General features: G+C 33.6%; 2 protein-coding genes across 2 annotated transcripts in view; one reads left to right on the forward strand and one right to left on the reverse strand.

Moving 5' to 3' along the window:
• LOC136027182 (organic solute transporter subunit alpha-like) overlaps positions 1-19758 on the reverse strand; it is a 25919-nt gene extending 6161 nt beyond the window's left edge. Inside the window, exons 1-5 of the mRNA XM_065704189.1 lie at positions 19623-19758; positions 14086-14237; positions 11945-12018; positions 3103-3267; positions 806-917 (exon numbers count right to left, since the gene is read on the reverse strand). Coding sequence (XP_065560261.1) covers positions 806-917; positions 3103-3267; positions 11945-12018; positions 14086-14237; positions 19623-19737 — 618 coding nt within the window. The 5' untranslated portion in view covers positions 19738-19758. The remainder of the gene's footprint in view (positions 1-805; positions 918-3102; positions 3268-11944; positions 12019-14085; positions 14238-19622) is intronic.
• Positions 1-27576, forward strand: part of LOC136027188 (tRNA N6-adenosine threonylcarbamoyltransferase, mitochondrial-like) — a 373253-nt gene that overhangs the window by 238270 nt on the left and 107407 nt on the right. The gene's annotated exons all lie outside the window — the stretch shown is intronic.

Genomic DNA, 27576 nt, shown 5'->3' on the forward strand with positions numbered 1-27576 from the left:
ATATTTGATTGTGACAATTTGAAAATCAGTTAAATTATCCGAGTAATTTGTGTCACTCGACCAGATATGTACTACTTCACACGCACTTTTGCTCATAAGCAGAGACAATTAAAATGTAGAAATAAAATTAGTAAATCAAAGATTCAGCTTAATTAAATATTTCTTAAAGTCTACCAGATTGTGAAAAAGTCGTTTTGAAATTTGGACATGTCTCAAATACTAACTTATTAGCTTTTTTTTTCAGATTTTGCATCATAAAGATTGTGCAATCAGTTTTAAACTGAAACTCTTTGTAACAGCATATTATAAAGATAGTATGGTATATTTGACACAAGAAAAGCCTGCGAAGCCGTGGTCTAAAAAAAGAAAACAATATACAAATACAATTAAAAAATTCAGTTTAAACTTTTGAAAAAAAATTACTACAGCAACAAACGTATCATTCCAAAACTCTAATACAAACAAACAAAGTCATCATATAACACCCTCACGGTAGGTCATGCCCACACGAATAAACCGCACCAGATTTCTAACACTAGTAAAACACCAATTTCCCAACAACTGAAAACATCAAATTGTTTACATATCTTACAATTACATATCAATTACATTTATACAACTACCAACAATTCACATATCTTATTAAAGAGACATGTATGCAACGGAAATTCTTCGAGCCACCCAAAAGCGTGTAATTTATCTAATAGTTCACCTATTCTTTGTAATCTGGACTATTTGGCCCCCTCCATGAATGGATTATTGCGTACGTGCCTGATAATGAATATTAATTAAAAGAAAGACTTACATAACCTGACTTGTAATAGCCAAGTTCTTCAAGTATCATTCCAAGGAAGACAAAAACGAATTGAATCAAGGGAAACTGGTAAACAAGAGCACGTGCGACCCTCATTGTGTGCCTGAAAAAACAAACTTATATATTGAATATCGGAATACCATAGTAAGAGGTTCTGCCTATCAATGAATAGAATAAGGAACTATACATATTTTATGAAACAGAATCATCCAAAAGTGGCATGGAGGGGTAAAAGAGTTAATCCTATGTTTATATATCTTTATTCTGTAATATATAAACTGGGATTTGAAGTGATATCGACAGAAGGATAGGATCTGATATGTGATTCTTATTAATAACTGGTGAAGAATTTTTATTTAAAAAACGAACAGAAATGTTTGAATTGATCCCAACAACCTTAACTTGGGACAGTTTAAAATACAAGCAATTATAATGCGTAAAAATTGATAATAAAGTCCCAAACAAAACTCTTAGAAACTTAATCGGAGATTCTTTCCCTAAAAGATTATTGATAAAACTTATTATCCCCTACAAAAATATGTTATCTTGTCTTTAGACAGTTTGATACCATACTATCTAGTTTTAAATTAACATGTGATTCGTCGATTTTATCTTAATTTTTAGTTTTTCATCAAAATGGATGGCTATTTACTTGCTACTACCACCATTGTTGATGCTATTAGCAGGGTTAATTATACAAGCCAAAAGTAACAGCGAACTGAGTAATGAACCTTGTGGAATACCAATATTATTAACAATATGAGGACTTGTTAGACGGTTCTGATATTCCGCTAGTCAGCCATTTATTAGATTTTATCCCTTGAGTCATTTCTTCCTCTTAAACTTCATTTTAAAGGAATAAACGCACGCGTTTTCAGGAGTAACATCCATCAGGAGATCATATTAAATGGAGATGCAGCGCCTTACAAAACTGTTCTTCATGTTGACAATGCGGAGCGTCTCCTCTTGTTGGTAATCTGACCATGCCGTGTTTCCGCGTGTTTGACGCATTGGCCTGGCAATCAGTGTCATAAGTCAAGATAGTTCATCGGAAGTAGGGTGATGGATTGTTTGCAGAAAACACCCACTGATGCGAAATTAAAAATCTCACTTACCGGCTGCAAAATTACCCGATTCATCCCTGAGTTGTAGTATCCAACTGTCGACCAAGGTAGTATTCAAAGGTAGCTTTTCATATCGTCTACTTTAAAAAATTAATAGGATTGGTGTATAGGCCTACACCCCTTCCCGAACTTAGAATTTATAAACACGGCATCTTTGATAACCAATTATCGTGGCTGGTGCGCGAATACTTTGTATAGTTCATTTTCACGAAATGCCTTTTGACAAATTCGTGAAACAAATTTTCATTGGAATATCTTCTGGTGCGACGGAATTCCATTGTTGATAGTTCCGGTCTAAACAATAAAAAAAGAAAAAAGGTCGTCAGTCTCGTAATAAGAGTGAGCGAAGAAACAAGCCAGCTTTTGAAGCTTAGTGGAAAGTGTTGTGTTCAATTTATACGGGTTGTATGTAGAGCAGCCGCCACATCCCAGTTTGTCAATGTCTGCTCTTGCCAATCCAAGCTTGCGATCTACCACAGTATTTTCATTTTTTTTTTATTAGTTTTCACAAATCTTTTGGTCGTAGATGATTTAAGCCCAAATCACTGTTAGACATTAGTAATGTCAAGATTAAGCTATGCTACTCTTTGAAACTAGTTGATTTAAGATTCTGATCAGAACTAGGACTAGCCCAATACAAAAGTTCAATTGATATAGGCATTAGGCTACTGAAATCAGGTGTATTTAAGTAAACAGGGATTAGGTAGTATTCTCAAAACTACGATAGAAAATTACTACATAAGCAGGTGCCTCAATTTCAGTATTTATTTATCTATGTGTTTTTATATAATTAACAACAGTTATTGATAACGAAACTTAACGTATGATGTGGAGGGATAACCTCCATATCATATGGTATGATATGGAGGAGGGATAACCAAAGGAAAAAACACTAAAAACCAACAACAACTTGACATAAACCTCAGAAGGTGTGTATAAACAAAATATAACTAAATATCAGTGGGTACAGAAATCTGGTCACTAGCAAAAGCTTACACCTTTTTCAAACAGGGTTTTGGGACAGGCCACAGCTGGTTTCTAAAAAATCTCGGTGTGCATAGGTCTTTGGAGTTTAATCAGTTTTATCAAGCATAGCTTTATTTTTGTTACTGTTAGCAAGAGCCGAAACACAAAAATATGACCAACTAGGAAATAATATCTTACTTGTTGTATAGGACTTTTCCCCAGATCAGGGCTGCACAGCAGCATGGAATTTGCTCAAGTGCTAAGGTGGCTCCGTCGCTTTCAAGTCGTGGTAAAAGATTCTGAATTCCACCGTGATAGTCTAGTGTCAGATCAACTAAATGCATCAGCACCCAGGGCATATATCTGAAAGATATAAGGTATTATATCTCAGTAGGTATGGTAATAAGACCGTTTGGATGTCCAAAAATGAAGTTGGATGTCTAAAAAATAAATTTCACTCCCTGCATAATGTTTAGGCACAAAATCCTAACACGAATGCGGGTTTTAATTATGGACAACCTGACTGTCACTCACTACAACTTTTGCGCACAGTTTTGTTTTTTCGCATTATTCTTTTAACATAAGAAGCTGGACTTATGGTTTCTTTCATAATCGCAATTTCAAAGTTAGATTATTCTTAACTACTCATAGTAAATCAAGCTCTTTAAGGATTAGTAAAAGCAAACATCTTGCATCAAGATATCACGACAGTATCACAGGTATGGATTATAAAATTGAGTAAACATAGCTCTATTTCATTGTTCTTAAGTACTTAAAACTTCATGTCTAATGTAAATAAACCTTGTTTTTGCCTTTCTATCTAAAGTATATTGCGAAAGAAATAAAATATTACTAGTTCTGATTCATAATGAAAATAATGCCAGATGAGGTAATCAGTTGCGAAAGAAAGAAAATATTGCAAGTTCCGATTCATAATGAAAATAATAGTAGATGAGGAAATACAATTTGTTTACAAAACAAAAATATCTGCTTGATGTGACTACAAATTGAATCAAAAGTATACCGATTGCCATAGATTTTTCTGTCTCTAGAATACTTTTTTAAGTGAAAGTTTCTATGCTGATTATTAGTAGCCATATCTGTCTTTGTGCCTCTGTCTAGACGCTTTAAATTCAGCGGGCCTAGATAATCCAAAGTTTCGGCAAAATGGGTAACTCACTCTTTTCATTTATTTTGTTACAATTTTTGTTTGTTTGGCTTCAATTGTTTGGTTTCAGGGAAAACAGAGATACAATTGCATATTGATTACCGTGACAGCATTTCAGTTTTAGTTTTATTTTATTTGGCAGGCTTGCGGTTTCTTTCTTGGTCCTTTTTTACATTAATTCTTACACTCAGATTGAAAACTATAAACGAATAAAAGTAAATATAATGTCTGATATAATCGAACTATAATATTTTCAATGAGGCTATGCACTCGAGAAATAAACTGGAAAGAAGACAGAAGTCTACAAAGTACCTAAGAAGTCAAAGACAACGGCTGATGCAAAAAGCCAGAAGCGAGAGAAGAGTCTTTTTAAAATAAAGTTTTTCTTGGCAAAAATATTTTAATGATAAGCTAATATAAGGTCATCATTACCACAAATAAATATTGTTTAAATTTGCGATTTGACTACATCTGAAAAGAAACTTTTCTATCCTCTTAAATACCATGTAGTGTTTGAAAATTGTTCTCAATGTTTGACTTCGAGATTGACAATGTTTGACAATGAATGCCTTGCTCCTGAATTAGTATCCAGATATGCTTTGCTGATGATTTTAATTTGAAAGAATATACATCACCAAAACTCTTTAATTTTTTTTACAAGCAAATATCCCTGGTCTTTTAGCCTAGTCCTTAAGCGGAGGAAAAAACAAATTCCATTTTAAGGGCTTTGGCCACCATCTCATGGTTAGGAGAAAGTTATCTCATCCAGCAGTTAGAAAAATATAAAAAATGCTGTCGGAATTTCCAGACAGAAAAAACTGCTGGCGAGGTCTTGACTCTGGTTCCTTTTTCATAAACTTACGGTCTATTTGAACTGTCTACCCAAGCAGCTCATCCTTGCAAATGGGCCAAAACCTTTTTGAAATATTCCGAAAACATTGAAAATAGGAAACCTGTTAGGTAGGCTTTAAAAATAGTTAAATTGTTAATTAGAATGCTTGAACATCTAAGCTATATCAATTTTACACAACTCAACAAACCTGTTCACATTTGGGACAATTGTAAAAGAGTCTAACAGTTAGACGATATTACAAGCTAATAGACCGGTTCAGTTATGTTTGCAATTAAAAAAAAGACATTCTGATGAAAATAAAGAATAAATATCAAAACTTAAACGGAAAACTGTTTTTAACCTACGCAACATGTATTTATGAAATGGCTTAAATAAGCGGACTCCTGATATTCTTTTTCATGTTTTTAGGATCGCTGTTTTAAGAAAACTCAAAACAATATGTGACTTTTGTACAGTGGAAAGATAAAAGGCTTTATAATGTTTGTTACAGAAGAAACAGAGATTTCAGGAATGACCCTTTTGGCTTTCAAATGGATTTGTCACAAACTTTTATAGAAAAATCTCAAATGAAGATGTCTGATTAGTTTATGAATGGAGGGGGGAGAACAAATTCACGAAATCTAGAGAAGGGATAATGATCTTTTTTATGAAAACATAAAAAAGTATACTTTTCAAAATCTAGGTGGGGGGATTAATTTTTTTTTAAATTTCAATGAAGATACCAATAAAATGAATTTCTCAAAATGGCTGAAAAAAGAAATGGAATATTAGGGAGCAATTGCCCTTAAGAATCTCTTTCAATTTGTGCCACCTGGTCAGGAGTATAGACTATATTCAGAACTTCACACCACAGTTGAAATTCTCCATAGAGTAAACAAATGGTTAGATCTCTGGAGTGCTAAGGTTTATCGGTTTTTTATTTCGAATAATACTAAAGTCTGTTCTAACAATTTGAAAATTGTTGTTATTCTAATAGCTATTGATATTACGGTCGATGAGATCGGACGATCCATATTACATCGGTGTAATTTCCAGTATTCTAGTTTACTCCATTCTGGAAATAATGCTTAAAATTTGCATTTTATCGATCCATTTTATCGATCCATTATCGATGCCATATGACAATTGACCATTAAGGTATCAGTTTTGATATATATATATATCTATATCTATATATATAAAAAAATAAGTTGTCTGTGTGTGTGTGGGTCTGTCTGTCGGGTGACGTCATGTTTGTGTGTCGACTGACGTCATGTTTTCAACTGACGAAATTACAGACCGGGACATCGGGACACAAATTACGACCGGGACACCGGCACATAGGGAATATAAATGACGACACTCAAAGAGAAAGCGACCGGGACAAAAGGAATGTTCGATTAGCAATCACCATCAACAAAGCACCGGGACACAAATGACGACCGGGACACAGGGAGTATAAATGACGACCAGGACATAAGTAAAAAAAACTAAAAAAACTAAAAAAAAGGTAAAAACTACAAAAAAACTAAAAAGAAAAAAAAAACTAAAAACTAATAAAAAAACTAAAAAACTAAAAACTAAAAAATAAAAAAATAAAAAGAAAAAAAAAATGAAAAATAAAGGAGAAAAACAAAACTAAAAAAATGAATGTGTATACAGACCGGGACACCAGGATACAAATGACGACCGGGACACAGGGAATATAAATGACGACCGGGACACAGGGACACAACTACAACGGGGACGCCGGGAGGCACAGGGGGATATAAATGACGACCGGGACACAAGGAATATAAATGACGCCCGAGACACTCAAAGAGAAATCACAGACTGGGACACCGGGACACAAATGACGACCGGGACACAGGGAATATAAATGACGACCGGGACACAGGGACACAACTACAAAGGGGACGCCGGGGGGCACAGGGGGATATATAAATGACGACGGCGACACAGGGAATGGTCGATTAGAATCACCATCAACAAAGCTCAAGTGCAATCATTAGAATCATGAGGTATAGATCTGAATACGAATTGTTTTCCCATGGACCATTATATGTTGCATGTTCAAGAGTCGGTAAACCTGACAATCTATTTATATGCACAGACAATGGGACAGCAAAGAATGTTGTACATTCGCAAGTTTTACGTAGTTAAAAACATATATATATATATATATATATATATATATATATATATATATATATATATATATATATATATATATATATATATATATATATATATATATATATATATATATATATATATATATATATATATATATATATATATATATATATATATATATATATATATTCACAGGTGGGACATAGGGACACAACTACAACGGCGCGTAACTAATATGGCGCGTAACGACTTACGCGCGCGGGGGGGCTTGGGGGGGGTGTGGCGCTTCGCGCCCCCCCCCCCCCAATTATATTCACAATTTTATATATATATATATTTATATATATATATATATATATATATATATATATATATATATATATATATATATATATATATATATACTAGCTGTTGGGGTGGCGCTTCGCGCCACCCCAACACCTAGTTGGTGGGGCGCTTCGCGCCCCCCAAGCCCCCCCGCACGCGTAAGTCGTTACGCGCCATATTAGTTACGCGCCATTGTAGTTGTGTCCCTGTGTCCCACCTGTGAATATAGATAGATTTATATATGTGTTTCAAACTACGTAAAAATTGCGAATATACAACATTCTTGGCTTTCCCATTGTCTGTCCATATACAAAGCCGTATGTACTAATAATGACGTCATATGCAAACGCTCTTTTTACAAACAAACAAACATGCATACACACAACTCGTTTTTATATAGATAGATAGATAGATAGATACAATACAAATTAACTACGTAAAACTTGTGAATATACAACAGTCTTCGCTGTCCCATTGTCTGTGTTGCATTCTTTTAAATTGAAAAAGCATATCCGTTGGAATCATGGGAATGCGAGGAATAAGAACAGCCTCACCCTCATAAGGCCCTGTCAAGATTGTGGCCTCTATTAGGTTTTCCATTGTTTTTTTTTTTTTTACGGCAAGTCGCGTGCCATTGCAAAGCTTTGGTGGGTTGATATTTCTTAAAAGTATTATTGGTAATTTTTTTAATGATTGACCTTGAGCTTTGTTAATGGTGATTGCAAATGCTAATCGAATTGGGAATTGCAATCTTTTAAATTGAAAAGGCAGATCCGTTGGAATCATGGGAATGCGAGGAATAAGAACAGCCTCACCCTAAAAAGGCCCTGTCAGGATTGCGGCCTCTATTAGGTTTTCCATTGTTTTTTTTACGGCAAGTCGAGTGCCATTGCATACCGACTCTTGAACATGCAACATATAATTGTCCATGGGAACATGATTCTAATGATTGCCCTTGAGCTTTGTTGATGGTGATTGCTAATCGAACATTGCATGTGTCCCCGTCGTCATTTATATATCCCCCCTGTGCCCCCGGCGTCACCGTTGTAGTTGTGTTCCTGCGTCCCGGTCGTCATTTATATTCCCTGTGTCCCGGTCGTCATCCCGGTATACATTCGTTTTTGAATTGGTATATGATGAAATAAATTTTTAATTTTTTCCCTTTTTTTCTTTTTAGTTTTTTTTATTGGTTTTTACCTTTTTTTAGGTTTTTTAGTTTTTTTCTTTTTTCTTTTTAGTTTTTTTTGAAGTTTTTATCTTTTTAGTTTTTTTGTTTTTATTCATATTTTTTTAGTTTTCTTTTTCTCCTTTATTTTTCAGTTTTTTTCCTTTTTTTAGTTTTTTTTCTTTTTTAGTTATTTTAGTTTTTACCTTTTTTAGTTCTTTTTAGTTTTTTAGCTTTTTTCAGTTTTTTTATTAGTTTTTAGTTTATTTTATGGTTTTTCCTTTTTTAGTTTTTTTTTAGTTTTTTACTTTTTTTCTTTTTAGTTTTTTATTGGTTTTTGCCTTTTTTTAGCTTTTTCATTTTTTTTTTTCGTTTTTTCTTTTTAGTTTTTTTTGTAGTTTTTATCTTTTTTATTTTTTTTTTTATTTTTATTCATATTTTTTAGCTTTCTTTTTATCTTTTATTTTTCAGTTTTTTCCTTTTTATCTTTTATTTTTCAGTTTTTTCCTTTTTTTTATTTTTTTTCTTTTTTAGTTTTTAGTTTTTTTTTAGTTTTTTACCTTTTTTTAGTTTTTTTAGTTTTTTCAGTTTTTTAGCTTTTCTAGTTTTTTTTATTAGTTTTTAGTTTTTTTTGTAGTTTTTGCCTTTTTTTAGTTTTTTCAGTTTTTTTTTAGTTTTTAGTTTTTTACATTTTTTTAGTTTTTTTTAGTTTTTTAGCTTTTTTAGTTTTTTTTCTTCTTTTGTATTAGTGTGAAATAATTCAGACGTCATATGCACCTGATCCACAGATCCACAGACAGACAGACAACTTATTTTTATATATATTATTCATATTTTTTAGCTTTCTTTTTATCTTTTATTTTTCAGTTTTTTCCTTTTTATCTTTTATTTTTCATTTTTTTCCTTTTTTTTAGTTTTTTTCTTTTTTAGTTTTTAGTTTTTTTTTTAGTTTTTTACCTTTTTTTAGTTTTTTTAGTTTTTTCAGTTTTTTAGCTTTTTTAGTTTTTTTTATTAGTTTTTAGTTTTTTTGTAGTTTTTGCCTTTTTTTAGTTTTTTCAGTTTTTTTTTAGTTTTTAGTTTTTTACCTTTTTTTAGTTTTTTTTTAGTTTTTTAGCTTTTTTAGTTTTTTTTCTTCTTTTGTATTAGTGTGAAATAATTCAGACGTCATATGCAACTGATCCACAGATCCACAGACAACTTATTTTTATATATATAGATAAGATATAATCTGGCGTAACGGACAGACAACTTATTTTTATATATATAGAAGACATTATATATATATATATATATATATATCTATCTATCTATATATATAAAAATAAGTTGTCTGTGGATGGATGGATGGATGTGTCAGGTGACGTCACCTGAAAAAACTGGATTAGGTGACGTCAAAACTGAAAAAACTAAAAAAAGGCAAAAACTACAAAAAAAACTAAAAACTAATAAAAAAAATAAAAAAGCTAAAAAACTAAAAAAACTATAAAGGTAAAAACCAATAAAAAACTAAAAAAAAACTGAAAAAACTAAAAAAAGGCAAAAACTACAAAAAAAAACTAAAAACTAATAAAAAAAGTAAAAAAGCTAAAAAACTAAAAAAACTAAAAAAACTAAAAAAAGGTAAAAAACTAAAAAAAATAAAAAATAAAAAAAAACTAAAAAAAAGGAAAAAACTGAAAAATAAGCTAAAATAAAGGTAAAAACCAATAAAAAACTAAAAAAAAAAGGAAAAAACTAATAAATGACGACACTCAAAGAGAAAGCGACCAGGACAAAAGGAATGTTCGATTAGCAATCAACAAAGCACCGGGACACAGGGAGTATAAATGACGACCAGGACATAAGTAAAAAAAAAAAAACTATCTATATATATAAAAATAAGTTGTCTGTGGATCTGTGGATCGTGGATCAGGTGACGTCACCTGAAAAAACTGGATCAGGTGACGTCAAAACTGAAAAAACTAAAAAAAGGCAAAAACTACAAAAAAAACTAAAAACTAATAAAAAAAATAAAAAAGCTAAAAAACTAAAAAAACTAAAAAAAGGCAAAAACTACAAAAAAAACTAAAAACTAATAAAAAAGCTAAAAAACTAAAAAAACTAAAAAAAAGGCAAAAACTACAAAAAAACTAAAAACTAATAAAAAAAATAAAAAAGCTAAAAAACTAAAAAAACTAAAAAAAGGTAAAAAACTAAAAAAACTAAAAACTAAAAAAAAACTAAAAAAGGTAAAAACTAAAAGAACTAAAAAAGAAAAAAATAAATGACGACACTCAAAGAGAAAGCGACCAGGACAAAAGGAATGTTCGATTAGCAATCAACAAAGCACCGGGACACAGGGAGTATAAATGACGACCAGGACACAAGTAAAAAAAAAAATTAACAAAACTAAAAAGAAGGTAAAAACTACAAAAAAACTAAAAAGAAAAAAAAACTAAAAACTAATAAAAAAACTAAAAAATCTAAAAATCTAAATAAACTAAAAAAGAAAAAAAAAGGAAAAAAATAAAGGAGAAAAACAAAACTAAAAAACGAATGTATATACAGACCGGTACACCGGGATACAAATGACGACCGGGACACAGGGAATATAAATAACGACCGGGACACAGGGACACAACTACAACGGGGACACCGGGGGAAACAGGGGGATATAAATGACGACCGGGACAAAAAAACTAAAAAGAAATAAAAACTAAAAACTAATAAAAAAAACTAAAAAATCTAAAAATCTAAATAAGCTAAAAAAGAAAAAAAAAAGGAAAAAAATAAAGGAGAAAAACAAAACTAAAAAACGAATGTATATACAGACCGGGACACCGGGATACAAATGATGACCGGGACACAGGGAATATAAATGACGACCGGGACACAGGGACACAACTACAACGGGGACACCGGGGGAAACAGGGGGATGTAAATGACGACCGGGACAGGGAATGGTCGATTAGCAATCACCATCAACAAAGCTCAAGGGCAATCATTAGAATCATGAGGTATAGATCTGAATTCAGATTGTTTTCCCATGGACCATTATATGTTGCATGTTCAAGAGTCGGTAAACCTGACAATCTATTTATATGCAAAGACAATGGGACAGCAAAGAATGTTGTATATTCGCAAGTTTTACGTAGTTAAAACCATATATATATATATATATCTATATTCACAGGTGGGACATAGGGACACAACTACAATGGCGCGTAACTATTATGGCGCGTAACGACTTACGCGCGCGGGGGGGCTTGGGGGGGGGCGCGAAGCGCCCCCACCAACTAGGTGTTGGGGTGGCGCGAAGCGCCACCCCAACAGCTAGTATATATATATATATATATATATATTCAGTAAAATATTCACATTACTGAAATGGTCCTTTACCACTAAATAAAATATGAAACAAAACTATACTTACAGTGATTTGATATGTTTGCAAGTGTAATTGGCCTTTGGTAGGAGCATTCCAACAAAAGACAAAAAGCTGAGTACCTGCAAGTCAAAGAGAAAAAAGAAATGATAGATAATTTGTTGGGAAAGTAGTGTGGCCTTAGGCATTCCTAGAAATTTAACCTAGAAAATGTAACCTTTTCTAGGGCTGTAACCTAAGAAAAGAGATTTTTTCCCAGAAAAAAAAACATTTCCTTTTCTCCGAATAATATAATGTTTAGCATTTTTTGTGTATAGTATATGTTCCAAGGGGTTTTGAGCGGGCCAAAGGCTAATTCTTCGTTTCTACTACACATGAACAAGTGTTTGCAGTTTACTAGACAAGGTAGCGATATTGCTACCAACGGATTTACACGATTAAGCTTGCCCAAGAGCAGGGATGCCAATTCAAAAAATATAGTGGGTTGATCAAGGATTAATAAAACAATTTTGATTAAGACACACACAAAAAATATTATTTTTCAAAATCTATGGAAAGGGGGGGGATTTATCTTTTTTCAATAAAAAAAGGCATTTTTCAAAATCTAAAGGAATACCCCCCCCCCCCACCCTCCATGGGCCTTCCTGTTCCAGAGGCAATGTAAACTCCCACATTTTTGATTAATAGCGTAAATACTCAATATCACCCAAACAATCTGAAACTCAGAAGTTCAAGTGGAATTTAAAGTACCTTGCTAAAAAGGACTTACATAAACCAGCTAAATTACCATACTGCGTTCTTAAGATGAGTTACAATTCAGTTCTAAAGCTAAAAAATCGATGTTTAGAATTGTAATTTCAGCCAACCAGGAACCAACCATGTTTCATGTATGTATTAATAAATGTCGGTCCCAGTCATGGCTCTCATGATGTCAGAAATCGCTCTCACAATGTCAGCCTTGACAATTATTAGCGGAAGATACACGTGGAAACTGTCTGCACTTGTTTAAGTGGACGCTGTCATATATTAAAGAAAAATATATTAATTACCCCGTCTTAAGTCTGATGTCCTAAATCTCTTGTGAATTTGGATTTTTCTGTATCCTGTCTGTACTAAATACCCAAGCCAGACATTGTTGCAAAAACGTTCTCAAAAACATCAAGAATGCACTTGGAAAGTTACAGTGCAACATAACAAATTAAAAGAGAATGCTATAGCCTGAGAAACTAGTAGATACTGTCACAAGAGAATGATCAGTCATGTTCCCTGGCATCTTTCCAGAGCCGTCTGAAGCCTAAGAATATCATTGAACCCGTACTCAGCCCGTATATTTATTGATTAAAATAAGATATCAATATATGAATGCCTGCCGTTTAATCTTGAGCTAACTAACCGAATTCCATTGGCTACGTCCTCACACAGTTAACATATTTACTTCCAGATTTCATGCAGGTTTCATGATGAGTCAACAATGGCAATTTTTTATAGTCAGTACCATTAATCATTGTGGTAGTGGTAGATGCAAGCTAGTGAAGAACGAACCCCGGCCCATAGTGACCAAAAACTAAAAACACGCTTTTAAATAAAATCTAGTGAACATATCAAGAATGTATTTCTCTTTTTCATTTTCTTTTTACCAACATTGAATAGGTATAAGAAAAATTTGACTGTTGTAAAAATTGACCCTACAACCTTTTATTAACTTGTTCCAGCACGCTAACCAACTCAGCGATCAAGCTGTTGCTCAATGGTCTCATAGTCAGTACCATACCAAGAAATGAAAAACGTGTAATTATTAGGAAACAAAAATTATTTTTATATCTCAAGATCGAATGGAAATATCGAGACGAAAGTTTAGGTGATTGTTAAGAGGGTGAATATTAAATTAATTCCGTAATTTTTATACAGTTCTGGACATTCAAAGGAAAGAAAAGAGCAATATCAACACTTTAAATATTCACTTTAATATCTCAGAATAAATTATAAACTGAACATTTCTAATGACATAACAAGATTGTTCATTATATAGGTTATCATATTCTGTAGACAGGTTTAAATTTTACGCTACCGTGAGCCAAGAAAAGATATGCTCATTAAAAAATTACGTAATTGATATCACAAGATTGAATGAACTTCTGTTGATTCAATAAACCAAGGATAAATTGGAAGAAAATAAATTAATTACTTACAATAGGTGTTGCAGTAACCCAAAGAATCATGGTCCTCCTCCTTGATGGTGCAAATCGTGTTATCCTAAATGTCAAGTACAGAAACATCGCGAGAGTTAATGCTGTGATTGTCGCTGATGATACATAAACCAAAACGCTATAAGAACCAAATGCTAGAAAAAAAAATCAGAGATGAGCCAGCGATTAATTTCCTTGCTCTATTTAAATACAAAATATTAGATATTTTCAGTAAACCATTATTGTCTTCTAGTCTTTAAATTATCCTAGTTGAATAAAATTGAAATCTTTTCAGAAGAATTTTCCCGGGTAGAAAAACTCTAAAATAACTAATTATGGAACGAATTCTCTGTCTAAACCAACAAAGATATACCATGCACAATAAGATGCGTGATTAGCATATCCAGGACAGTCATATGTCAAAAGCCAAAGATGAACCTAAGGTGGGTATATCCCTAGTTTTAAAATAGGAAAAAGCTGGGTCCCTTTGGAAGAGATCAGCTTAATTTAAGATCTGATTATATGCATTTCTTTTCTCCTTCTGTGGTACTCTGCCCCGAAAACGTTTATCAAAAAGACGGAGAGCTTCTTGCTTAAATTAGAAACGTGCAACGACTTTCAATCTGCATGACTGATGACAAAAAGTGAAACTGACATCCTCCTCTCTCTTTTAGCTTTTTAGCAGAAAGTTAGGCCCGTTGTATTTCTTAAGGGAAAATCATACAAGCGTTTATGATTGCAAACATTGCATTGTAATCGTGCAAGCATTGGGGATGTTAAGTGGACCCGTAGCCCTCGTGCAAAACCACACTTCTTACTGCCAATTTTTTATTCTTCCATAAGATACTTGTGTTGCACTTTGTTTGCACTGGTATCGCGCAAATACTTTCAGTGTGTATGATTGGTAAATCAAGATGGGCCTGCAGCTTTTTTGATGACCTCAACCTCCCCCGCCGTCTACTTTTTAGCAGAAAGGTGGGTAAGTTCAAACTCGAATCATGACTTTGACTCCCATAGACTTTTTAGTAGAGAGCTAGGCATTTGGAGCTTTGTTGGAACTAAAGTAATACAAGGATTTTCAATCCGTTCGATTGGAGGTGCAAGGTGGACATCTTGTATCTTTAACACCCGCCTATCCTCAATGAACTTCTTGCAAATTCTTAGGTATGTCGCACCTTTTCTGAAGTGGAATAACATCCAATTTTTTTTTTTTTTTGTACCAAACCACTACCATATGTCTTTTACCACCATTACCGCTAAGTTTTTAGTAAAAGGGGTTAGCGATTTGTTCACGAATGGGCTCTAGACTTAGGGGACAAATACCCCGAGCCATTGGAAGAAAAGATTAATTATATTAAGAGACGGAAGTCCCTTCTTCAGTCTTTGCACCTTAATGTTCAGATCTAATCGAAACTTGTGGAGCCGGTACCTTAAGCCAAGAGAACAATAGAGACGGGTTTTCATATATGTACAAAACTTCCAAGCCCTCCCTTGTCTCTACGTTACGCACTAAAGTGCCTGGATTCACTTTAAAATTTACTGGGACATAGTAAAAGCTGATTTTCCAAATAAATTTCAGATCGATGGCTCCTACAGTCTAGTGTTACTAGGCTTCAATGCTTATTAAGTCAACGATTCCTAGTAGTAAGAAAATTTAAGGCCTGCTAACTATTGAGCTGTAACGGGTAGTTTTCTAAATTTTCTTTTTTTTTTATCTCTTGGCTCCTACGTAAAAGATTTAAAAAAGCAAGGTTTTTTTTCGTTCACTCCCAAATTAGTTACCACTTTTACATATCAACTTTCACACATAAATTTTAAACATTAGAATAAGTACACAAAATATGTTTTACTAGTGCATAGTTCTTAATATTATAAAATATTTTTATCTTTTGGCTCCTACGTAAAACATTAAAAAAACAAGGTATTTTTTTATTTTTCCGTCACTCCCCAATTAGCTACCACTTAAAACTAGGTTTGTTCTTTTTTTTTGTATTTCTTTCGACCAAGCAATTATTTTCGTTTCTAAAAATCTACGATATATACAAGTTAAGTGCTGATTTAAATTTCCTGAAAACACTCAGACACTCTCATCCGATTTATGAAAATATTTCCCAAAATAGATTTTCCCATTTTTGTAGGCCTGTGTGCTAGACTATTTTTGCTTACAAGTCACTCTTCCTGATAAAGATGAAAACAAACATTTTTAGTTTTAAATGTTTATTAGAAACCAATAATAGCCACACCAGCCAGCGAAAGCCGTTAACCAATCATTGCCATAGACAACCATGCTTTAATGTATGATAGCAATAAGATTGTTCGCATCCGTGGTAACTAATTGGGGAGTCACCAATACGTAAAAACACATCTTTTTTTTAATGTTTTACGTAGGAAAAAAAATGAATGGCTTCAAACATCGGCATGAGTACCCTTCCAAGGAGGGGTATGAAATTTGCTAGTTTGTAGATAATGACTTTAGGTGTTGCAGGCATGTTGAAATCCATTAAATTTGCGTCAAGACTATACCCCTTTTTAGCCTTTTTTTTCTAAACTAGGCAAAATCTATTATGCTAATAACTTTTAAGTACTAAATTTGAAATTAATAAATTTTACATATTAGAATAAGTAGACGAAATATCTTCTACTGGTGCATAGCCCTTATTATAATGAAATATTTTTATTTTTTGGCTCCTACGTAAAACATTTAAAAAAGAGGTATTTTTTTTTTTTTTTCGGTACTCCACTATTACTCACCACGGATGCGAACAATCTTATGCAATCAATTTTAAGCAAATCGATAATTTTTTTAAATGTCTAAACCCTTAGTCTATCATCCATTGGGTCAGGCAGATTTCTCATCTCGAATGCCCTAACTTGTTCCTTCATTTTGATTCAAGGCATAAATTGAGCCCAGGATCTACTAAACCCCCTGCTATCTCCCATAAACGCCAACTTGTTTTTTAGCAGAAAGGTGGGCATGTTACGCCTTGTTTGAAGCGAAATAATACAATGATTTTCAATCTGTATTACTAGAGGGCTTAAGCAGGCATGTAGCCTCTCAAGCCACAAAACTTATTTTGCAGTTTTGAACATGACCTGCTAAATTGGAACATTTTTCGTCGCAACATTTACTTTTTCGTCAAACTGCTGCTCTCAATTTTTACAGTACCAGGGATGATATTATGGTCTAATAATCATACATTGAAGTATGGTCGTCTTTGGTAACGATGGGTTAACGGCTTTCGCTGGCTAGCGTGGCTATTATTGGATTCTACTACGCATTTAAAACTAAAAATATTTGTCTTCATCTTTATCAGGAAGAGTGACTTGTAAGCAAAAATAGTGTAGCACACAGGCCTACAAAAATGGGAAAATCTTTTTTGGGAAACATTTTTGTAAATCGGATGAGTGTCCGAGTGTTTCCGGGAAATTTAAATCAACACTTAGGTTGTATATATGGTAGATTTTTAGAAACAGAAATAATTGCTTGGAGCAAAAAATACAAAAAAACAAAAAAACAAAGAACGAACCTAGTTTTAAGCAGAAACGGTGAAAAGCATCTTTAAGGAGAATTATATCAGTTTTCTGAAAGTAAAATGTTCCTTGTGACTTACCATTTGAAATTTTCTGTAATTAAAATACTGTATTGTTTAATCTATTGCAAAGAGTAAAAATGAAAGTGTAATTTAAAAATTAAGAATATAAATTAATGAGTAAGTCATGTCTCTATATAATGTATTTCTTGTTACCGGTTTTATCTACATTCCAATGGTTGCTGAAAATTTTTGGGTAATGACTTATTAATTTGTTACTAACTTGGCCATAGAAATTCTGGTACTTGTGTATTATTTAGAACACATTCAATAAGTGAAGTTAGGTTCTTTTGTGAAACAAACTGCGATGCAGGTACATTTTAACTAAAAATTTTATATATAGAGGTGGTTAGGTATTTCATATAATGCACCCCCCCCCCCTAATGTTCAAATATATAGCCCAAACTAATGGTAAAGCTAATGATAAAGCTAATGAAATAAAACAAAATATGATGAAAATATAATACTTTATTAGGAAAATTGTAAAAGTACAACTTTGTACACTTAGATTAGTGCTTAAAATTATGCATTAGAACTATTTATGGGTGGTTAGATTTTCGCATTGTAGTTTGTTTCACGAAAGAACCTAACTTCACTTATTGAGTTTGTTCCGAATGATACACAAGCACCGAAATTCCTGCCTACATCCCTAATTTTTCTCCCCTTTTATATTATACCAAGTGGCAATACACGGATATATATCGTAAATTTGTTTCATCGACTTCCATTATTTACGGAAAAGAATATCATCCCAAAGTTAGGCAATGAGCCAGATCTCAAAATCAAAGAGCCGTATCCCGCCCACTTGCCACGGTTCGACTCTTCTTTGCATTAAATAAAAAAACTAGTTTTTTTGACTGAAAGTAAGGAGCGACATTAAAACTTAAAACGAACAGAAATTACTCCGTGTATGAAAGGGGCTATTCCCTCCTAAATGCTCCGCTTTTCTGAACGTTTTTGAATTAATGCATGTTTGATTTTGGCTCTCCGCACATAAATTATTAAAATGAAATTTGCATATTAATTCCTTTTTTGGCTAAATGGCTTTCTCTTAGTTTTGACCAGACGATTTTGAGGGATAAGGGGTGGGGAAGGAGGCCTAATTGTCCTCCAATTTTTCGGTTACTTAAAAAGGCAACTAGAACTTTTAATTTTTAACGAACGTTTTATTAGTAAAAAATATACGTAACTTAAGAATTAACTTACGTAACAAACTTTTATATTCTTATATTTTTTTATTATGTATATGAGGGGCTTTTTCCCCTCGTTAATATCTCGCTCTTTACACTAAATCTTAATTTTTGTCCCAATTCTTTAAGAATGACCCATGAATCAGAAAGCCGTAGAATAAATAGTTGAAATTACTAAAAATACTTTAGCATAAAGAGCGAGGTATTTAGGACGAGAAGAACCCCTCATATGCGTAATAATCTCTGTTAGTTAAGTTTTAATGCTATTCCTTACTTTCAATTGAAAAAAGATTTTCATGTTTATTTTTTCATTGTTTTTTATTATTTTGAAAAAAAAATATAAATAAACACGCACCCGTGATCTGTCTTCTGGCAAAAAATACCAAATTCCACATTTTCTAAGATAGGAGCTTGAAATTTTTACAATAGGGTTCTCTGATACGCTGAATGCGATGGTGTGACTTTCGTTAAAATTCAATGACCTTTAGGGGGTGTTTCCCCCTATTTTCCAAAATAAGGCAAATTTTCTCAGGCTCGTAACTTTTGATGAAAAAGACTAAATTTGATGAAACTTATATATTTAAAATCAGCATAAAAATCCAATTCTTTTGATGTATCTTTTAGCATCAAAATTCGGTATTTTAGAGTTTCGTTTACTATTGAGCCAGGTCGCTCCTTACTATTGAGTCAGGTACAGTTCGTTACCACGAACTGTTTGATAGTACCACAAAGAGAAAAAGGGAATTAAGTGTGCACGTACCTCTAAGTTGCTGATCAACTGTCGGGTAAGTGCTGACGTTTGAACAGTTAGATTCAATTGTAGGTTCAATTGCTTTCGAAAAATCGTCAAGAAGTTTTCTATTATATAAATCCATTCTGTTTGCGATAGCGCACGAGTGCTGTTACAGAAATGGCGAAAAACTGCTTTATAAAGGCTGTTTATTAGTAGCTTAAGAGATAAGCCACGGATTTTTGAATTGCTGAAAAGTTACTAAATAGATAATTAATCTATTTTGTAAAAGCAAAGCAATAAAAATGACTCGCAAACAGCAATAAAACAAGCAAACATTTTTAATTATGATGGACTATTGCCTTCAAATAAAGAAATTTCCGATTAAAAGTTTGTAAAGGGATGCAAGTGTCAGAAACCGGCACTACTGCGTTGGGATATCTTTTATTTAGTACGAAAATCTTTAAATTTTCGTTTGAATGAGTCTTTATCCAATGTCATACGCTCACTAGTTTAATACGATCACGCCTCAAAAACAAAACGAAAAACAGATAAAATAAAACGTCGGCATGGGTATCCCTCCAAGGAAAACTATGAAATTTTTTACTTTGTAGATAATGGCTTTAGGTTTTTTGTAGATAATGGCTCAGATATGTCGAAATCCATTAAATTCGCCTCAAAATTATACCCCTTTTTGAAGGTGTTTCACCCTTTTCTAAACTTTGCAAAATCTATTATGCTGATAACTTTTAAGGACTAAATTCGAAATCAATTAATTTTACATATTAGAATAAGTACACAATACATGTTTTACTGGTGCATAGCCCTTATTATAACAAAATATTTTTTTTTAAGTTTCGGTTTCTATTAACAAAGATCACTTTTTGTTTACAGTTCTATAAGAACTGTTGGCACAGGCCTCTCCTAAACATGAGGGATGCTACCACCTTCCCCCCTCAGCCCTTGCTGTGCATATTCAAGTTAAATATTCCTATAAAAATGCTCCGGCAATGATAATCGTCTTTGAAAAAAAAAAAAAAAACATCTACTAAAATATTTCTTGGATGAGGACGGCTCTGAAATGCCGAAAATAAATTTTTCCGGTTATTGTTTTTATACTTTCAAGGGGTATTTTTTAACTAATAGTTTTACAGGGTATCTTCCTCGCCCCACTTTTCATTTGTTTGTACAAGCAAGCATAGGATTTTGGTATTCTATACTACTACTGAAATATTTCAGCAATAACAAATTTGTATATTTATTCTGACAATTATAATTAATGTTTGGTAAATCGCAAATGACTCTTTTGAACAGGACGGGATATTACTCAAAAGGATCGGATATTTATCGTGGACTTTTTCAGGGCTGAAACCATCATGACCCCCCATCCTATTGCTACAAAAACTACTACTACTACTACTACCACTACTTCAACTACTACTATGACGACTACTGCTACAACAATAACTAATACTACGGCTACTACTACTACTGCTACAACAACAACTACTACTACTACTAATACTGCTACTACTACTATTATTACTACCACTACTACGACTACGGCTACTACTACTACTACTGCTACTACTACTACTACTACTACTAACAACTCACTACAGCACAAAGCAACCTGAGGAATACACAGCCGCGGATGCTCCTCCTTCATTCTAATATGTTCAAGACATCCCGCTTTACACTTTGCCAATAAGTTTGGGATGTTTTTCTTCAAATATTTCCGTTCGTCAACCTCCCAACCCATTTGGGAACAACATAATTTTTCATCTGTCCCTTGATGGTTGGCCGAAAAGGGCAATCTTTGGAAATCTGTCATTCTTCATCAGCAGATTTTTTCCTAGCCATTTCAACCATTTCAAACACTTTTTTGCACAGCTTAGTCTTTGAGATACGGCCAGTCAGTCGGGTAGCCGAAACAATCTGTAGGCCATTTCTGTGGAAAACATCTAGCAAATCCTCTGTCTTTCGGAGCACCCACGCTTCAGAACCATGCTTGGACCTTTGTCATCACTGTAGCCTCCAATATTCTATCTTGGTTCACACTTATCTTCTTATTCTTCAAAAATTTTTTAAGCTATGAAAAATACACCAAGCCCTGGTTATTATAGTTAAACTTACTGCACCCACCGTCTTTACTAATAATACTTCCTTGGTAAGTGAAAACTACCCCCATGATCGATCTTCTCGCTGCCTAACATCACCTCTTCAGGCTCCTCCTCAATCCCAATCCGTGCGTAGCCTTCCTCTTTATACCTTCTCAAGAAGTTCACATTTCCATTAAATCTTTCCTAGCGACGATTTCCACCCGACATCCGTAGAGCATGTCCCAGCCATCATATCTTTACTCACGTTACAGCCCTAGAAAGCAAGATTGAACCCCATTTTTCGTGCAGGTTACTGTTTGAAATGCGGTCGGTCAATCGTGTACCGAAAACAATCCATAGGTAATTTCTCATGGAAACTTTTAGCACATCCTCCTCCGTTTTTTCGGAGCACCCACACTTCTGAACCATGCTTGACAACCGTCATCACTGTAGCTTCCAATATTCTTATCTTGGTTCACAGACTTTTCTTCCTATTCTTCTAAACTTCTTTTCAGCTGTGATGAACTGCCCTGGGCCTCGGTTATTTTACTTTTAACATCTTCACTCCACCCTCCATCTCTACTATTAATACTACCTAAATAAGTGATGCTGTCCCCTTGATTGGTCTCCTCATTATCCATCATCCCCTCGTCACGTTCACTTATTACTAGTCTTAGCGACTTAGTGTTCTTGACATTAAATTTCAAACCTATTCTTGCACCCTGAAATTGCAAAACCTCTAAAATTTCATTCATTTTGCTAACATTTTCATCTAAAATGCTTAAATCACTAGCATATTCTAGGACTAGGTGACTTTTACTTCCTCATTTAATTCTGTGCTCTCTCATTGCCTTTGCTGTGCTTCTTAGGACAAGTCCATCAAAATGACCCTCATGAATGGGGATAGAATGCAACCCTGCTTAGTTCCTGATTTAACGCGAAACAAGCTACTTACACTTATTTCCTACTTTAACCACTTCAATGTCATTCTTGTACATAGCACTGATTACTTTAATGTACTTATCTGCTACACCATGTAAGAGTAGGACCTTAGCTAAAGCTCTTCTAACAGCCGAATCACACGGTTACTGCAAAATTAAGAACTACAGGTATTTGATGACTCAGGCACTTCTCATTTATTAATCCATAAGAGAAAATTTGGTTCACTTATCCTCTACCTTTCCTACAGCGACACCGTTCTTCCCTTAAAATTTTTCTACAGCATCTATAAGTCTAAGATGTATCATGACACTAAGTAATTGGGTTCCCAGTACTTAACAGTGAGTCATTTTAAACCAAGATTCTTATCCGGGCTTTAGTTTGTCTTTTTTAGCTATTTTTAGTGGTCGTAGGAGTTTTTTTTATATTGGAGGATAGCGGGGGGTTAGGGATGGATAATTGTAAGCCCAGGGGGAAATCGTAGCACCATATAATGGGATAACGGTGAATTTGTAACATATTTTCACTTTATGTCCTAAAATCCACTAACTTTTGCTTTCTAAGAGAGGGTGTCCGATTCAGTCAAACTTAGGAGTCCAATTTAAAAATTTTATTCCTTATTATATTCCTTATTATACTATATACGTTATTCCTTTCTCGTAATATTCTGGCAATATTTCCTTATTGAACTATAATTGTATCATGGAGAAACTTTTGCAACTCAATGCGACTCAGTCTTGGGGGGTGAGGGCTGACTCTTCTAGGGTCTCAGGCTGACCGTGCTTTTCAACTTTCTCTGATTCACGCTTCTTTGCTCATATTACACCATTTACCAGCTTTCGGGCATTCTGTTTTTCCGTTGTAAAATTTTAACCGTTTATTTTCCGAGATTTCATGATTTAACATTCTTTTTTTTTGCTTTTTTTAGTTTAAACTGCGTGTTATTTGTAATTCCAAATTTTCAATTCAGTTTTTTTATTTTCATATGTTATATTGCTTATTTTATCTTTGTCAAGACTATCATGTTCCATGGCAAACTTGGGGACATATTGACATTTCTTGGACTTACAACTTTGAATCTTTTTTACCCACGGAGGGCCCTTCCCCATCAGTTTATTCAAGCGACTTTTTGACAATATATTCTGTGGCCTTTTTTTTCAGATTCCTTAGTTTAGGCTTTGTTACTATTTTTCTGAGTAAGCGGGGAAGTTTCTATGTCCACCTCTTTGGGGGAGCCTGACCCTTCTAGGGTTTGAGGCTGAACGTGATTTTTGACTTTCTTTGATCTAAGCATTTTTCGAATTTTTTATATTTGCATATTTTATTATCTTTCGAATTGAAAGAGTGAAAGTATAATACTCCATGTTCGGGACGCTGACCCTTCAGAGTTTTGGGATTACGCGCCCCATTCAATTTTCTTTAATTCACAATTCTTTGCTTAAATTTTACTATTTTTGTTATTTTACCATTTATCAGCTTTTTAACGTTGTTATTTGTTTATTAAGTTTAAGGATTGTTAAGTGTTAACGCTTTTTGTTTTTTGTGCATTTTAACTGCATATTTTTGTCGTAATTCCAACTTTTAACATTTCTTTTTTTATTTTCAACTTACATATTAAATTTTTCTTATCTTTTTCAAGATTCTTGTGTTTTATGACACGCATGTGGACAAATTGGCATTTTGAGGATCACAAATCTGACTTTTTGGACTTCACCTTCACTCAATTTCAGGGGGATTTTGGGCAATATTTCTACGGCCTTTTTTCTAATTTCTTAGCTTAGGCATTTTTAATTATTATCCTGAGAAAACGGGGAAGTCTCAATGTTCACGTCCTGGGAGGGTTGTCCCTATTAGGTTTTGAGGGTAACAGTGCTTTTCGATGTTCTTTTTTCAGTTTCTTATCTTAGCTTATTCTTATATTTTTTTTTTTGTAAAAGCACGGAAGCCTCTATTTCTGCAACTTTAGGGGCCTGACCCTTCTAGGATTTGAAGCCAACTATAATGTTCAACTTTCTTTAATTCAAACTTTTTGCTCATATTTTATCATTTATCAGCGTTTTTACGTTTTGTTTTCCATTTGTTATGTTCTAACTGCTTGTTTCCTGTGATTTGATAATTTTAAGAGTCGGTTTTTTGTTTTTCAAGTTTTAGCTGCTATTATTGTAATTCCAATTTTTAACATTTGATTTTTTAATTTCAACTTTATACTGTGTATTTTTAATTTTTTCAAAATTTTTATATTTTAGAAAATTGTTAGCCCAGACTTTTCTAGACTTACGTGGGCCTCCTCCCTCACTCTATACCATCGCCTATCCCCTTTTTTCTCATTATCACCATATCCTATCGCCTTTTTGCTCATCTCTTTGCTGAGACTCTTTTATTATTTTCTGTCAAAAAGGGAAAGTCTCAGTGTCCACATCTTAAGGGGTCTGGCCGTTTTAGGGTTTGAGACCGACCGGGCTGTTCAACTTTCTTGAATTCACGCTTATTGGTATATTTTATGGTATATTTTACCATTTATCAGGTTTCTAAAGGCTTGTTTTCGTTTGTTAAGTTTTAGTTGCTTATTTTCTCTGAATTCATAGTTTCAACAATAAGTTTTTTGTTTTTCGTGTTTAACTGCGGTTTTTTTTTGTAATTCCAACTTTTAGCATTTCGTTTTTGTTTAATTTTCAACTTTTAGGTTGCGTATTTTTATCCCTTTCAAGATTCTTATGTTTCGGACATATTGGCATTTTAAGGCTAACAGTCCAGACTTTTCTAGTTCTACGCGTGCCCTTTTCCCTCACTCTATTTCAGAGTGAGGGCACCTCACGAAATCGTTTAGGAACATAGGACACGCCTCAAGACATCACATAAGGACGGAGGCTGCCGTTCTTATGTGGACCTCACCCATCTTGAGGTCCTTCTGGGGTTTGGGGGCCACCCTTCCTCTTTGTCTCTTTTTAATTTACACATTTTTGCCTATATTTTACCCTTTATTAACTTTTTAAACGTTTTTTTTCCATTTTTTGAGTTTTAACTGCTTTTTTTCTGTATTTTCGTGATTTTAACATTTGATTATTTAAATTTCAAGTTTTAAATTGCTTATTCTTACCTGTTTTTGAGATTGTTATGTTTCTCAAGGGTTTCAGCTATCTCGGCATCGTGTTGTCTTTTTTTTTTGGCTATTTTTAGTGACCATGGGAGGGTTTTTTTTATATTGAGGGCTAGCGGGGGGTCAGGAACGGATAATAGGAGGCGCAAGGGACAAATCACCGCGAGGTATAGTGAGATACCGCGTGAACGATGGTTAATTCGGTAGTTCGATGTTTGACTCGTCTGAAAAATATGAATTAGGATGTTCAGTTGGCTGTTCAGACATTTTCAGAATTAGGTTTCTTAGGTATTGGTGGGTGTGTGGTGACTGAAGCTTATTATTTTGGGTGTTCAGATGGCTATTCGGGATTTTTTACAGTCAAATTTCTTAGAAAATCGTGGGTATTAGGTGGCTGAAACTTATAGATTTGGATATTTAGTCTGATATTTCAGAATTGACTTGTGTGAAGCTTGTGATTGGGATATTAACTTTGCAATTTTGGCCTAATTTGAGCTAAGTTTCTTTGTCTTTGCTGGTGTATGGTATCTCTAGCTTATTATTCGAGTTGGTTACTTTGGCATTTCCTAGTTTGAATAGTGTCAAGGTTATGACTGGAATTTTTAGATTGGTAATTTTTGCTTTTTCAAAATAGGTTTCTTCGACTTTCATAGGTGTGTTGTCCGAATATTAGACTATTAGTTAAGTTAGTTACTTTACTAGTTTGTGGTTTTATTGTGATTTTATGGAAGTAATGATCTTGGGATTTTCTGAGCTATATTTCATAGCTTTTCGAGTGTATGTGTTTAGTTTGCTATGCGCTTAATTTCTTTGTCTTCCAGATGTGTTTGTAGTCTGAAATTTATAATTTGGGATGTTTAGTCTGGTATTTTGAGTTTGGACTTGTCTAGAACTTATAATTTCGCTTTTTCCAAGTTTGATTTCTTACCCTGCCATAGGCGCCTTGTCTGACACTGGATGTTTAGTTTGGTATTTCGTGGTTTGACTTGTCTGGAACTGATGATTCGGTTTTATTTAGCTTGTTTTTACAGTCTTTGTATTGTTAAAAATCTAGGGTTTGGCATGTTTTATGATTTTACTTGTTGATCCTTTCTTAGGCGTTCGTGGCTTGACTTGTGCTAAATTTAGGTTTATAGATGTGTAGGTTGCTACTTTGGCCTATTCTGAGCTATGTTTCTTAGTATTTTGACGGTGTGTGGAGTCTAAAGCTGATTAATTTGGGTTTTCACTTGGCTTTTTCGCGGTTTCTATGTTATATTTCTTATAATTCCATTGGGATGTTTAGTTTGCTATTTAGGCCTATGCCGAGCTAGGGTTCTTCGCCTTTCATAGGTGTGTTGTCAGAATCTTATTATTCGAGATTGTTACTTTGGTAGTTCAAAGCTTCACTCGTTTGAAAATTATGATTTGGGATGCTTACTTGGCTATTTGAGCTTTTTCAGAGTTAGGTTACTTTGCCTTTCGTGGGTGTGTGATGTCTTAAACTAATTATTTGAGATGTTTACTCGGGTACTTGGTGGTTTGATATCTTTTGTAGTTATGATTTGGTCTCTTCTGAGTTACCTTTTTAGTCTTTCATTGGTGTGTTTTGTCTAAATTTTATTGTAAAACCACTCATTTAAGATGTGAGAAGAATTTCAAGGAAACTTGACCAAGAAACTTTAAGAGGAAGTTGAAAAAAGAAACAAAAAAAAAATAAATACTAATTTTTGAAATATCAACAAATTGAATACTAGTTTTTGAAAAAGCAAAATGTGCCTGTCTTTGTCTGTCTTTGTGTGTTTGACTGTGTAATTGTGTGTGTGATTTTCGTATCTTCCCCACCGTGCCTGTATGACTGAGCATC

This window comes from Artemia franciscana, chromosome 5 (assembly GCF_032884065.1).
Source record: "Artemia franciscana chromosome 5, ASM3288406v1, whole genome shotgun sequence".
NCBI lineage: Eukaryota > Metazoa > Arthropoda > Branchiopoda > Anostraca > Artemiidae > Artemia > Artemia franciscana.